We start from the raw sequence: 14,519 nt of genomic DNA, 5'->3' as shown, positions 1-14,519 counted from the left end.
ACACTGGCTCTCTCTGTGATGGGAGGGCGCATGTGGAGAAGAGCATGGACTCCTGTAGATCCCAGAGGCAGCTTGCCCACCTTACAGAGAGACCGACCTGTGAGGCATGGGCGATGATGGCTCTTGGCCCCACTCAACGTTGTTTTGCTTTCAGCATTCATCGGTTCAGTGTTGCTACCGATTTCTCGCATGCTTCCGCCATCTGCAACGCTTATTTGGCCTTTAACAGAGGAAGATGTTTCATTTCTGCCTGACCACGTTAGCCGTGCAGATTGGCTGTTTAATGATTTAAGAGCGATGCCTGATTGTGTTTGCTGGTCAAAGAGCTCTTTGACTAGCAAGCACAGTCAGATAGTTGATTACAGTATGTCAAGGAAATAAGCAGTCGTAAATGCCTTTCTCTCTCTACCCTGTAGTCACGAGTAACTGAAAAGGACCTCCCTTTCCTCAGAGAGAGGCGGTCAGGACAGAAGCCACATGTCCAGAGCAGTGCTGGACGTTCAGGTTCATTGTCACGGGTGAGACTATACTGAGCTCAGTTGATTGGCAAGATACTACTAGCCGTCAAGATAGAGGCTCCATTTTCTAAATGTCTTTCTGTTTTCCTGGCCATGTAACCCAGTCGTTCTTTCTCTCTTCTCATCCCATCTTCCTTAATAAAATCATCACTTGGCTTGGTCTAAACTGGTGTGTGTGGAATTGTGGTGGGTTGTTTGCCTCTCAACTCTGTCATGTTTAAGGCAATAACTTAAGTGAGGGTTTCCCAAACTTCATTCTTCAGCTGTTTTTGGAATCCAGTTCCCATCATCCCTGACCGCTGGCCCTGCTAGCTAGGGATGATGGGAACTGTAGTCAAAAACATCTGGAGACCCAAGTTTGGGAAGCCCTGTCTTCAGAAGAGCCCTGCAGTTGGATGAGGCCAAAGGGGACCCATCTCGTCCACAGCAGCCAACAGAAGTCCTTTTTGAGATCTTCCCCTTCTCTTTTGGTTTTAATAAATAATAATAATAATAGTAATAACAATTAATGACCCTCAGTAATTTAGTACCATCAGCAAGCTTGCTTATTCCTAACTTCAGATCATAAGAACATAAGACCTGCCTTGCCGATGGCTTGTCTAGTCCAGCATTGTCTTCTCTCAGCGGCCAGCTAGGTGCCCCGAAAGGAAGACCCCAAGCAGGCCCTGGGTGCAACAGCAGCAACGTTCTCCCCCCCTGCAGCTCCAACTCGGCCAGGAGCAGAGGGGCCAAGAAGACCAGTAGGTGTCTCCCCCCCCCCAATAGTTCCGGAATCCATCTGGCTTTTGCAGACCATCCAACATTGTCCTGATGCCATCGCACAGTGTTTGATCTATGCTCAGGTTGGTGATATATGTGTACATAAACTATATATCCTAAAGATGCCACAGCCTCTGCTGTGGCTCGTTTCCAAAGGGAACACGAACCCTGGGAGAATGTATGGAACCCCTGGAATCTCACTCTGCTTGGGTGCAGCTCTCCTATGGGGCTGCAGAGTCCCCCCCCCCAAAAAACACTGATGTTCATCCCAGCTGCTATAAGCCAGGTGCATGTCCAGCTTTTATTATGCATTTCTAAAAGGTAAAGGTAAAGGAACCCTGACAGTTATGTCCAGTCACAGATGACTCTGCGGTTGCGACACTCATCTCTCTTTACAGGCTGAGGGAGCTGGTGCTTGTCTGCTCTGCAGACAGTTTTTCCAGGTCATGTGGCCAGCATGTCCAAGCCGCTTCTGGCGAACCAGAGCAGCACATGGAAACAGTGTTTAAGGTACCTTCCTGCTGCAGCTGTACCTATTTATCTACTTGCACTTTGATGTGCTTTCGAACTGCTAGGTTGACAGGAGCTGAGGCTGAGCAACGGGAGCTAACCCTGTCGTGTGGATTCGAATCGCCGACCTTCTGATCGGCGAGCCCAAGAGGCTCAGTGGTTTATATAACAATAAAAAATAAAGATAAATAAAAAATTGTCCAGTAGCACCTTATAGACCAGGCATAGGCAAACTTGGCCCTCCAGATGTTTTTGGCCTACAACTCCCATGATCCCTAGCTAGCAGGACCTCTGGTCAGGGATGATGGGAACTGTAGTCCCAAAACATCTGGAGGGCCGCGTTTGCCTATGCCTGTTATTGACCTACTAAGTTTGTTCTGGGTATAAGCTTTCGTGTGCATGCACACTTCTTCAGATACCTGAAAGCTTATACCAGAACAAACTTAGTTGCTCTATAAGGTGCTACTGGACAGTTTATTTTATTTTATTTTTTTATTTTGACTGCGTCAGACCAACACGGCTACGTACCTGGAGCTATGCATTTCTATTCAGTGTAGGATTTCAACAGATTTATGTACACCATTTTCATTCTATCAATTGGGTTATTTTCCTCGGTCTCCCCCCTGTGTTTGTGGAGGTTCTTGCTTTTATCTGCCAGTCAGAGAAGAAGGCGGGGTATAGAAACAGATCGTCATCGTCATCATCATCATCTTTGGCTTGTTACGGAAAAATCTCGGTGTGAGGCTGCTCAGTCCCCCAGCTGGTCGGGCAGAGCCCTCGGGTCCCTGTGGAATAAAGGAAGGAGTCCAGCCACCAACCGGAGCAAATAGCTGTAGGCCAAAGTTTATTGCGCAACAGGTTCAAAGAGCAAATTTGAACCCCGAGGATGGGGTGGCAAGGACTTTTAAAATTTTCCCACCATATCCCAGAATACAGTTCGTACAGCATCATTGCTACATCCCTGACATGTCACAAAAGGGGAGGGGTAGACAGGGGTTACACTAGTTCAACCTTGGCAAACATGTCCAGACAAGTCCTTGGTACAAGATTAGCATAAGCAGACATGGCAGGGCAAGACTCAGGTATAAGATTAGCATAGACAAATATGTCTTAAGTGCCCACCACCCAAAAGTACAATAGAACTTCCTTTGCCTGTCTGGAGCCTGAGGCGAGTCAGGTGATGAGATTTGGCTTCCCTTGGCTAACAATGAGCCCAGCAATTGTCACCTCTGGCCACTTCCTGGAGTCCTTTTGCAAGGGGAAAATAGCTTTGGAATGGGGGGAACTGGGAAAGGAGATGATTTTATATTATTTTTAAAGCTAGGTAACTTCCCTGAGCTGTCAAGTTGAAAGAATGCCAACAGTGTCCTTCAGCTCTCTATATTGGACAAACAGGCCAAACCTTACGCCAAAGAATAAACGGACATAAATCGGACATCAAGAATCACAAGACAGAGAAACCAGTAGGAGAACACTTCAATCTCCCAGGACATTCTATACAAGATCTCAAAGTAGCTGTATTACTACAAAGGAATTTCAGAAATAGACTGGAAAGAGAAGCTGCTGAATTGCAACTCATTACCAAACTTAAAACCATGGAGAGACCTGGTCTGAACAAAGACATTGGATTCTTATCTCATTATACATGACAAAGCCATTTTTCACCTTCTCACCCCTTGCTTTTTCCTGCAAGACCTATTGCAGTCGTTAAGAGTCGTCAACAGGCTCATCACAGCTATCTGCCAATCACCCATTCCCACCACCCTTCTGAGTAATACCCCTCCCCACCTTCTCACTATATAGAAGGATCTGGCAACTTCTGTTTCAGGGTATCTGAAGAAGTGTGCATGCACACGAAAGCTCATACCAAGAACTAACTTAGTTGGTCTTTAAGGTGCTACTGGAAGGAAATTTTTTTTTTGTTTTGAAGTTGAAAGAATACATTCAGGCATAATATTTGTAATATTTAACTTTAAAGATGTCCCCCCCCCCCCGTAACTTCCTAACAGGCTGAAGGGTGGTTTATAAATCATGAATATAAATCATGATTGATTTATAAAGGGTGGTTTATAAAGCATGAATAAAGGAATGAAGGGCATTCCTGCCCTGGGCTGCCTGCCACTCATCCAGCTCCTTTCCTCTCTATCCGGAGCAGCCGCCCCAAAACCCGCTTCTGCCCCGCGGCGTCCGCACTGCGCCTCCAGCTGAGCCGCCGCGAGGCGCCTCCTGGCCGGCAGGCGCCGCTAATGCTTCGCCCCAGCGACCCCTCGGCCTAGAGCGGCCGGCGACGTCCCGCGGAAGCGCAGCGCGTCGCTCCTCCGGCTCCGCCTCCCTCGAGGACTACACTTCCCGGCAGGCCTGGCGCGGGCGGGCCGTGCGGCGCCGTTGCCATTGCGACGGCCGGGAGGGGGGCGCGGCCTAGGCTGCCTGCCTGTGTCCGGCCGGGCTGGGCGGAGGGAGCGGCTGACGGCGGGATGGCGGAGCCGGAGAGCCCCGAGACGGCGGCCGAGCACGAGAGGATCCTGCGCGAGGTGGACAGCACCGACACGGCCTGCCTGGGGCCCACCCTCAGGTGCCCGCCCCCCTCGGTCGCCATGGCAACCTCTCCAGCCCCCTCCCCCTCTCTGGACCCCCTCCTCGCTCCCAGGACCCCCTCCCCCCGTGGGGGGGGGTGGGATTCCGAGGGGCCCCCTTCTCCCCCCCCCATCATCATCATCATTCCCGAGGGTCACCCCCGCCCCCCCCCGAGGGCCAGCTTCCTTCCCCCCCTGGCGGGGCTGGGAGCAGGAGGGGGCTTTTGGGGTCTCTTTTGGGGTCGCCGTGTAGGTGCAGCCCCCGCCGCTGCTTCTCTCTCTCCCCCCCCCCGGATTTCCTGCTTCCTGGGTCCCCTCTGCCATCAGAGGCAGTTCTCCTCCAGAAAAGAACCTGCCTGCTGGATCAGGCCCCAAGCCCCCCTTTTGGCCCTCACTCTCTTCTCACGGCCGGTGCCAGTCTGGGCACCTGGGACAAGAAGACCCAAGGGGGAGCTGGGAGCCCCCCTTGCTTTGGGGTTCCCCGCTGCTAAGTTTTGCAGGCATCCTTCAAACCACCCCTCCCCTGACCCCCGCATTGCAGCGGGTTGGGCTAGATGACCCTTGGGATCCCTTCCAGCCATATGGTTCTGTCGTTCTGTTGCCTTTCCATGCCCCGTCCGTAACTTTGTAGCAAGCCGCATGGAAACATCGCTGGCAGATACTTGAAGATGCCTCTCGTGTCACCGCTCAGTCTCTTCTTTCCAGGCTAAACACCCCTCACTCCCTCAACCGTTCCTCGTCAGGCGTGTTGTTGGACTCCCAACCGCCTTCAGCCCCAGTCTGCACGGCTTGTTGTCAGGGAAGATGGGAGTTGGAGCCCATCAGCATCCGCAGGGCCCCCACGGGTTGGCCCCCGCGGAGTAGCCAAGACCCTAACCAGGGAATCCTGCAATCTGTTTCAGGGCCAGTGGAAGGAGGTGCCACTTTGCCCTCTGACCATGATGGGCAGTCCCTGACTTCTCCACATTAACCTTCCTTTCCCACATTGCAGAGTTTATTCCGTTTATACCCCAGTTCTAATGTTTACGTGGGGCTCCCAGGCAGTTTTCCATCCAGGCCCTGATCAGAGCAGGACCTGCTTAGCTCCATCCCATACCCTGGGACCGATGATCTGAGATGGGATATCTAGACACTGCCATTCCCTTTTACCCCACAGCTGTGGAGCAAAAGAACTGTGCACCTGCTTCTTTCCCCCTGCCCTTGTGCTTGTGCCTTTGCTTGCAGCAACCTCTGGAGTGGGGAGAATTTTAAAACTGGAATTTGCTCCCACAGGAGGCAGTGATGGGCGCTGACTTGGATAGTTCTGAAAAGGGTCTAGAGAAATTCATAGAGGAGTGGCTGCTGGTCAGGATGGTCACCTTCTGCCTCCAGGACACCAGGAGAGGACATTTGTGTCTTAACTGGTGGACTTCCCAAAGACATCCGCTTGGTCGGCCACTGTGGCCATCAGGTTTTGGCCTTTCGTCTGGTCCAGTCGCACTCTTCTTGTGGCTCTAAAATGGTATCCGTTTGTGCTTTTTGTTGCTTGCTGAGGGCCCATGTGCTGCATGTTAATTTTTCAAAACTTTTCAAGCGCCTGTGTTTTTAAAGAAAACATCAGACGGTTGGACTTAGTCAGTGACATGTTTTAGATGGGTTTCGCTCTGAAATACCCTCTGTGTTTTGATCTCTAGCAGAAGGGGGACACTGTGCGTGGTACTTTGTCCTGTGGCTCTTACCTGTGCAGAGAGTCTTTGAGCTGCCTCAGATGTCCTGTTTTCTTTCCAGAGGGCCCTTTGGCATAGGTAAAACTGCGGAAACCCGTATGTAAATTGTGCTGCACGAAGGAGCTTATCACGTAGCAAAGGTTTAACTTTGAAGTTGGCTTTCCGTTGGCTTCCCTTCCGCTGTGTTGGAGGGTGTGCCTGCCTGCCTGCGTTTTTGTTCCTGGCTGGCTCGATTTATGAGAGGAAGTAAATGCCAATAGATTCAAATGTCAGCAGAGTCCTGGAGATGACTGTATGGAAGAGGCAGGTGTTAAAATCTGGGTGTGTTCTGAATGCTCTCACTTTTGCAGTGCCCTTTCATCTTTTCACCTGCCTTCCTTCACTTTCTGCGGCTCCACGACCAAAGGAAGATGTCCGGTGTGAGTCTCTGTCCTCCCTGGTCACTCCATCAATGCTTTCCTCACTTTAGTCAAGAGGATCCCACTCCTGGAGAGGCTGTCTTAATCCTGTAGTCACAGCAGTGGATGAACTCGGGAGCAAGTCCCAGGCTGCCTCCGTTCCTTTGAGGACCCTGCGAGTTGCCTAGTGAATCTGTTCCAAGGAGTTGCTCTTATCGGAACAAGGGATCTCTGTTGTCCTTGGAAGACTTGGACAAGAACCGCACTTTAATCTTCCATCATGCTCAGTCACAGAAGTAATTGCTTCCCATTTTACTTGGTCATAGCATCTGATAATGGTATATTGATTGGTGTTGTGTTTCCAAATTTTCTCTTAATTTAATCATCCTTTCATTTGGAACGGTGTCTTTTTCTGTGTAGTGACAGGCAGCTGGCATGGTATGATGAAGAACGCAATCTGAATTTGTAAGTCGCCTCCTCAAAGCTCTGTGCAGCCATTAATTTGCTGGTTTCCTCCCCTCCCAGCATCTTAAAGGGTTATTGAGACAGTGACTGTGAAACATTTTATTATTCTCATTTAAGCGTGTAAATATGAAATCATAACTTGATTATCCTTTCTGTCTAAACCTATTGGTTTCTGGCTGTTTGGCTGCCTTTCTGCTTTATGTAAGATGCCTCACCAAGCACTAACGGATGACAGTAGGTGCTTCTGTGCAGCTGAGTCGTTCTTCTGCCCCTGAGCTCTTTTTCCACACAAGAATGTCTCCTTCCTGGTTTCTCTTGCCCAAGAAACAGAAAGGGGCCCCCTCGAGTGGCATAGGCAATGTGAGACTCCCAGATGGGAAAGTGACATTTTACATCACAGTGTATATCTGTGTAATGCAGAGGTAGCAAATGCCCAGGGGCCCGATGAGCACTCCTCTCGCCAGCAGATTGTTCGGCTCTTGCACCAGGCAGCCCCCACCAAGGTTTCTTTAAAATTGACATGGTGCTGGAATAGACAGGGAGGTTTAAATGCTTCTACCCTGTCTAGTGCCGGATGGGGATGCAAATTGCCCCCACCGCTGATCATCAGATGGACCATAATAATAATAATAGTAATAATAATAATAAAAATAATTCATTTTATGAGTGTGGAGGGGGCAGTAATGTCTCCCTTCTCAGCTGACCTACACAGACCAGCTGCGGAGAGGGAGGCTGCCCTAGGGTACGCATCCTGGTGTGCACATGTGTCAAAATCGGCCCCACACTCCAGCAGCATGTGGCCCCCAGAGAGGAGGCCAGGAGATTCAGCTGATGCCTCCTGGAGATGGTTTTTGTGAAAACACTGGACGACAGACATTAGCATTTCATGGACACTGTGAGCAGTATTCTCAGAGGGGAGTCTCATTAAACTATACAGGGCTGGATTCCTGACTTTGTTTGTAGTGTAACAAGGCGGGGTGGGTGCCTGAGGTTTCCTTCAGGGCTTCAAGGGAGGAGGAGGAGGAGGAGAGAGGATGAAGGCATGAGGCAGTAGAGGGCAGGCAGAAACTGTGGCAGAAAAATGCAAACGGGTCTTAAATGTCTTGGTCTTCATCTGGATATTCCTTTCTAGAGGGAGATGGCTGAAGGAGAAAACCAGTTTCCAATTCCTTGGTACCACCCTCAAAGCATTAACCCCCACCCCACCCCACAGACCTGGAGTATAACCTTGTTCACCCCCTTTTCAGCTTTTCCTTTGTGCTGCTGAAATACAGGTTTTGGACTGTTCATGGCTTTGGGCAGTAATTGCGCTTTCCCCTCCGCTAGTATTGGAGTCCCTTCCCAAGCATCTGAAGGAACTGTGGTCCCTGGATCATCCTGCCCAGTCCCTTAGAACTGGGAGGTCCTTTTTGAGGAACATCCGGAGGTGATGTGGGAGGAGAGGGACTTCTCTGTGGTGGCCCCCCAGTTAGGGAATGCCTTCCCCTGGGAAGCGCACCTGGCACGGACATTTTGGGACCTGCCTTGGCTCTTTCAGGTTGTTAGCATTAGTTTCTCTAGCTGCACGGAGTTGTGTTGGCTCTATAAAGTGTTTAAGGATTGATCTTCGGTTGATGTTCAGTATATTTTTACCTGCTCTGTTTTTATTGACTTGTAATCTGCCCTGAGATCATCAGATGAAGAATGGTATAAAAGTACACTAAGTAAATAAAAGTAAATAATGATTTCAAGATGCAGCCATCCCGGTTGTTGTTGCTGAGCTGGAGAAGGGAGACAGGAGTGACCCAGGGTTCTGCCAAGAGCGCTGCAACACTGAGCTGGGGTCAGTTGCTTCCTCACACCTCCCATGTGCTTGAGGCATTCGTACCAGTATAGTTTGGCTGTCATATTTCAGGCCTGGCATGCGCATTCCCATCTCATTTCTGAGACGTTATCTTGTGTCGGACTGTTTTATTTTTAAGTGCCCACTACTTAAGTCTGCTTGTTGCAACTCCTTCCGAAGTATTTATATAATGTGCTGCTGTTCTTTGATAACGGGCAAACACAGCGCTGGGAGATCAGGTGCCAGGCACTGCTTGCAAATCTTTCTAGAGCGGATTCTAGAATCTAGAAGTTGCTCTTGGAGTCGGTTTTTTTGTGTGATGCAGAATTTCAAGCACTCCCAGAGCTGATTTCGAGGCCAGAGTTCACGGGTCCAGTTACGCTGCTGTGTGGTGGTATCAGTCAATGCTTCTGTTCTTTGTTCTCTCAGACATTTCCCTGTGGTTCTTGTGATGCTTCCCTTCTCTGCCTAGGGAGTGCAGCTGCCAGCTCCTCTCTCCTCTTCCAAGATGCAAACAAAACCACAGCTGGGGAGGCAGCCGATGCTATTGCTTCTGCTGCATTGCTTGGGACCTTCAGTTGTGCCCAAGGAGGATGACCCGATTTGGGGAGCTTTCTGGGTTCCCTTTCAGCAAAACTCAGTTAGACCTGTCTCTGCCAGTTATTGTGAGTGGGTGGGAATTCAGTAGGGTTGGGACAAAATTGACTCACCTGCTCACTTAAAGCTTGGGCATTTGAAACTTTTTGCCTGTACCATATATTTTTTGCATGATTGTTCCTGTATTCACATCCTCTACATAACTCAAGGGACACGGGTGGCGCTGTGGGTTAAACCACAGAGCCTAGGGCTTGCCGATCAGAAGGTTGGCGGTTTGAATCCCTGTGACGGGGTGAGCTCCCGTTGCTCGGTCCCTGCTCCTGCCAACCTAGCAGTTCAAAAGCACCTCAAAGTGCAAGTAGATAAATAGGTACCACTCCGGCAGGAAGTTAAACGGCGTTTCTGTGCGCTGCTCTGGTTCGCCAGAAGCGGCTTAGTCATGCTGGCCACATGACCCGGAAGCTGTATGCCGGCTCCCTCGGCCAATAAAGCGAGAAGAGTGCCGCAACCCCAGAGTCGTCCGCGACTGGACCTAATGGTCAGGGGTCCCTTTACCTTTACCTTTACCTTTACATAACTCAAACTGGGCCCCACCGAGCCATGGTGTCAAGCAAAAACACCATGGAGGTTGTTCACTGGCTTCTGTCTCCCACTTGCACTGCTCCTGAGAGACAATGCTGGGGCTCCCCCTTCCTTTTCTGAATGGAACTGGAGAATTGTAGGGTAGTGGAGGAGACCAGGAGGTCAGATGCACCACCATCTGGCTCTTCCCTAGAAGGGGTCTGCCTGCAGACGGGTTTGGGCAGGGTGACTCTAGCAGACGGGCTCACCAGCTGTTCTCAGCGAAGAGGCAGCTTCTTCCACGGGGTGGGGTGGGGTGGGGTGGGGGAGATGGTCCTTTTTCAGGGTGTTCCCTTGGGGTTTCTCAGAATATCACAATGGAACCTGCTGAGTGTTCCAAGGGTGGAAATCTGCGAAAAAGGTTTTCTCACCTTTGCAAGTGCGTTTGGGAAGGACCCTTCACTCAACGGCCCTTCGCTCAACACTCTGTTCCCTTCAAGAGTAAATTGCAAACTTATTATGAATGAAGACGGAAATCCTGTGCACACTTATCTAGGAGTAAGTCTGGTTAAGCAAAGTGGCTCTCACCTCTGGGTCAGCATGGATGGGATTTCAGTTACAGTTGTACGTATGTGGTTCTGTTGGGCTTGCACTTGTTGTCATTTTCCTATTTACCTGTATGGCTTTGAGAATAGTAGTGTCTTAGTTTTGCATTTAGAAAGACAGGGAGAAGTTACTGATTGGTCTACCATACAGGGCGGTAATGACTTGTGAGGATGAGCTGGAAAGCTACAGATAGTTCACATATTATGCTATATGGAGTTAATCATCGTTCTGTATTGTCAAAAGCTATAAATAATTACTTCAGGTCTTATAAACGTGAGTTCAGCCATCTGAATCCGAGTGGTCTCCATGCATTTTGGACTACAACTCCCATCATCCTTGACTATTGGCCAAGCTGGCCGGGGCTTATGGGAATTGTAGTCCAAAATATCTGGAGGGCAAATGACTATGTTTGTCCAGGCTCTGTGGCTGAGAGTGAGTCGGTATAGGGAATAGTTGTTCATTGCCTTAAATGTGTTCAGCCTCCGAGGGTCTTCTGGTGGTTCCCTCACTGCGAGAAGTGAGGTTACAGGGAACCAGGGAGAGGGCGGCGCCCTCCCTGTGGAACGCCCTCCCGTCAGACATCTGAAAGCAGCCCTGTATTGGGTGGTTTTTAATGTCTGACATTTTATTATGTTTTTATATGTACAGGAGGCCTCCCAGAGTGGCTGGGGAGACCCAGTCAGATGGGCGGGGTACAAATAATCAAATTTATTATTATTATTATTATTATTATTATTATTATTAAACTTGTGTGTCTGTCACAACTTGGCCTGCGTCTGTAAAGTGGTAATGCCAGTGACTGGAAACTCTTGTGGGGATGAATGAGCCAAGCTCTGTGAAACACCGAGTGCTATTAGAAGATACTGCTTTGTGGGTAAAGGAAACCTTTGTCACCTGCGTTTAGGTGCCATAGTGGGTAGCAGCAACACAGCTCTTGGCATTTTGTTGAAAGCTTTCAGATGTACTCTTTGCAGATGAAAGGCAGCGATTAACCTTTCAGGAGGTGGTGTCAATGAGGAGTCGAGCTGAGACATTCTTAAGAACTACCTATCAAGCAAACTGATGAAGCAGATCTTTCATAAGTTAAATAAGTCGTTTCTGAAGCCTCCTAAACTAGTCTGTTTGGCACAGGGAGCAGCACTGGAAGCCCCGAAGACGGAGCGCTTAAAACCCCAAAGACATTGTGTGTGGATGCTGTTTTGTGCGGAAGAAGTGTGCAGCAGGGATACCAAAAACTGTGGCTTGCTGTGGCCAATCTTGTTAATAAATATCCCAAGAAAAAAGCACACCAAGAACTCTGGCCAATATAAGTTTCAAAAGTGGGAGTGGTCTCTACTCGCAAATCAATAGTCAATTGTAACAAAAACTGTTCCATTCAAAATTATGTATTCTGACAAGGATTACAAACTCAAACAGAGATTATAGTGTTCAATCCGAAACTTGAAACCAGTCTGTTCATTCACAAATTCCTTTACTTGAAGTGCATATTTACAGATATTGCAATTTCCGCATCTATGAAACTAAGATCTTCACGTCAAATCAAATCTTACTATGGACTCATGAATTTATCTCTACTCGTAAACTCTTATCTTTAATACTGTAACGAATTACTGTGTTATACATATCTTTATGAGTTTGAGTTTGTAATCTCTGTTTGAGTTTATAATCCTTGTCAGAATACATGCTTTTGAATGGCTTAGTTTTTGTTACAATTGACTATTAATTTGCAAGTAGGGACCACTCCCACTTTTGAAACTTACTTTGGCCAGAGTTCTGGGTGTGCTTTTTTCTTGCTGCGTCCAATGGCGGTGCTTTTGAGAGACTTGGAGCTGAAGCTGCAGAAAATGGGCCGTGTTGGGAAATGCAACCGACGGGAGGATGACATCAGGAGATCCCATAGCCTCACTCGCGGTGACTCACTTGGTGTGGGAAGGGTGAATCCTCTAGCAGCACATCAGGCTTTGCTTGAGGAATAGGAGGCCTGCCCAGGCTGCCGAGCGACTGGAGGTCTGCAGACAATGACTAAACAGAAGGCAGGAGTTGGTTCTTGAGGGAGCTCAGATTACCTTGGCATCCAGACAGTGCTATTCTGTGTGCGCTCCGGAGGAGAGCAAATGTTTGTGCAAATGTTTTCGGACAAGGGCTTCTTCAGCCAGGGGAGTTGCCGGCCGCTGACCCAATGGGACTGGCGGGGAATTAGCCCTCCTGCCAGGGGAAGCAAAATGCAGATGTTCTAGCCGGCTGGCTTATTCCCTCCTTGGCTTTCCCCCTATAAGGCTAATTAGAGGCCCCAGAGCTTCGGCAGAAGTTCTTGGGGGCCTGGTTTGTTCATCAGTGTGGGGACTGCATTACTCAGGAGATGGGGGAATGGAGTTAGCACAGCATTCTGCCCTCATAAACTGACCTGGAAGCTAAGCACTGAAAAGGGCCTTGTGTTAATTTAAGAGGTCCTGAACAACTTGTGTCCAGGGCACCTCAGAGACCAGCCGGACCCTTACACCCCAGCAGCTCCCTCCCTGGGATCATCCGCAGCAGCGCCGCTGGCCACCTCCTGAATAGGCAAGGATCATTTGGCAGCAACAAGAAACCAAGCCCGAGTGTCATCAGCCCAGTTCTGCGGGATGCTCTGCCAAGAGAGATTCAGCAGGCGCCTTCTGCTCTAACCTTCAAGCGCCGGCTGAAAACCTTCCTAGGCTGCCAAGTTTATGCTGGCAATTAAGAAAACACCCTTCTGCAACAGTTAGCTGATCTCTGATTTTAAAATGATTAAAAATGGGTTTATGTATGATTTTTTTTAAAAAAAAAACACAAGTAAATATCAGTATATATATATTTATAAATGTATAAAAAACTTCACAGTCTGGAAAAAGGTTAAGCATTTGACTTTTCGCCTTCCTTGTGTGGCTGGGTGGCAGGTTCTGCACGTTGGATGTCCCTTGCCTTCTTAGGTGTGGCTGGCTGCCATAATCTCTAGGCGCAATTCAGGTTGCGTTGTGCGTTAGCATTTTTTAACAGTTGAGTGCAAAGGGCTGGGTTCAGCTGCTGGAGGGTTTCTGCAACTGGGTCATTCTGTATCAAGTGACCCAACTTTTTTACCCCATGCCTTCCAGTTTTCTGGATATTTTGTACATGCGTTGAATTATCAGAAGAGCAGTGGCTCTTTCTCTTTCTTGTTTTTGTAAACTGCTTACTGGCAATACCATAGTCTTGCTATTAAGTGGTACAGTATATAAATAAATGGCAGCCATGGCTCTCTTCTGTAAAGGTCTCTCCTGTTTCCCTTGGTTGATGCGTTAAGCTTTAGCAGAGGAGTTGGGAGCGAAAACAAGATGCAACTTAGAAGTGGAAATGAGCAAGCTCTAATTAGGTTAGTTATTCCTACAGGGAATCTCAGAGAAATGAGTCTCCTTGATGAAATCATGCAGGTGCTGCTTGAATGGAGGGCAAAACATTCCCTGTGGAAGGGCAGGAACATGCAGGCCTTGGCTGTGGGTCTTGTTAGCACATCCCACACCTTGATCCTTCAGGGATCCTTACAGAGGGGGGTTATTCCTAACGGGTTCATGGGTCCTGAGAATGCAGTCTTGCTCAGTAGATTTAAAGCACATCATGGGACCCTGTGCGACTAGAGTCGGACCACCCTTGTAGGACAGCCGGGTTGGCTTCTTCACTTGGTGATATGGAGTTCTCTCATCTGGTAGTGGAATGTCATGTCTGAAGGCCTCACTCTCCCTTAATGGCTTAGCATTTTTATTAGGGTTGATTGGGAGTGTCTCCACCCCCATTGTCTAGCCAGGACACTGAGGTCCAGCTCCGAGGGCCTTCTGGCGGTTCCCTCCCTGCAAGAAGTGAGGTCACAGGGAACCAGGCAGAGGGCCTTCTCGGTGGTGGCGCCTGGCCTGTGGAACTCCCTCCCTTCCGATGTCAAGGAAATGAACAACTATATGACCTTTAGAAGACATCTGAAGGCAGCCCTCTATGGGAAAGTTTTCAATGTTTGATGT

General features: G+C 49.0%; 1 protein-coding gene and 1 long non-coding RNA gene across 3 annotated transcripts in view; one reads left to right on the top strand and one right to left on the bottom strand.

The window, feature by feature from the left end:
* LOC310742534 overlaps positions 1-14,519 on the bottom strand; it is a 353,556-nt gene that overhangs the window by 101,128 nt on the left and 237,909 nt on the right. The window lies entirely within an intron of this gene.
* The window catches only part of EXOC6B (exocyst complex component 6B), a 215,447-nt gene continuing 205,086 nt past the window's right edge, over positions 4,159-14,519 (top strand). Inside the window, exon 1 of one of the 2 annotated variants that reach the window (XM_083571233.1) lies at positions 4,159-4,359. In XM_083571233.1, the coding sequence (XP_083427359.1) occupies positions 4,262-4,359 (98 nt within the window). In that variant the 5' untranslated portion in view covers positions 4,159-4,261. The remainder of the gene's footprint in view (positions 4,360-14,519) is intronic. The other variant, XR_014538429.1, reaches the window with a different exon arrangement.

The sequence above is a fragment of the Podarcis filfolensis genome (assembly GCF_964270895.1).
Source record: "Podarcis filfolensis genome assembly, chromosome: 9".
In the NCBI taxonomy this organism is placed as follows: domain Eukaryota; kingdom Metazoa; phylum Chordata; class Lepidosauria; order Squamata; family Lacertidae; genus Podarcis; species Podarcis filfolensis.
Note: the sequence above shows the minus strand (reverse complement) of the source record. Positions and strands in the feature narration are given on the sequence as shown.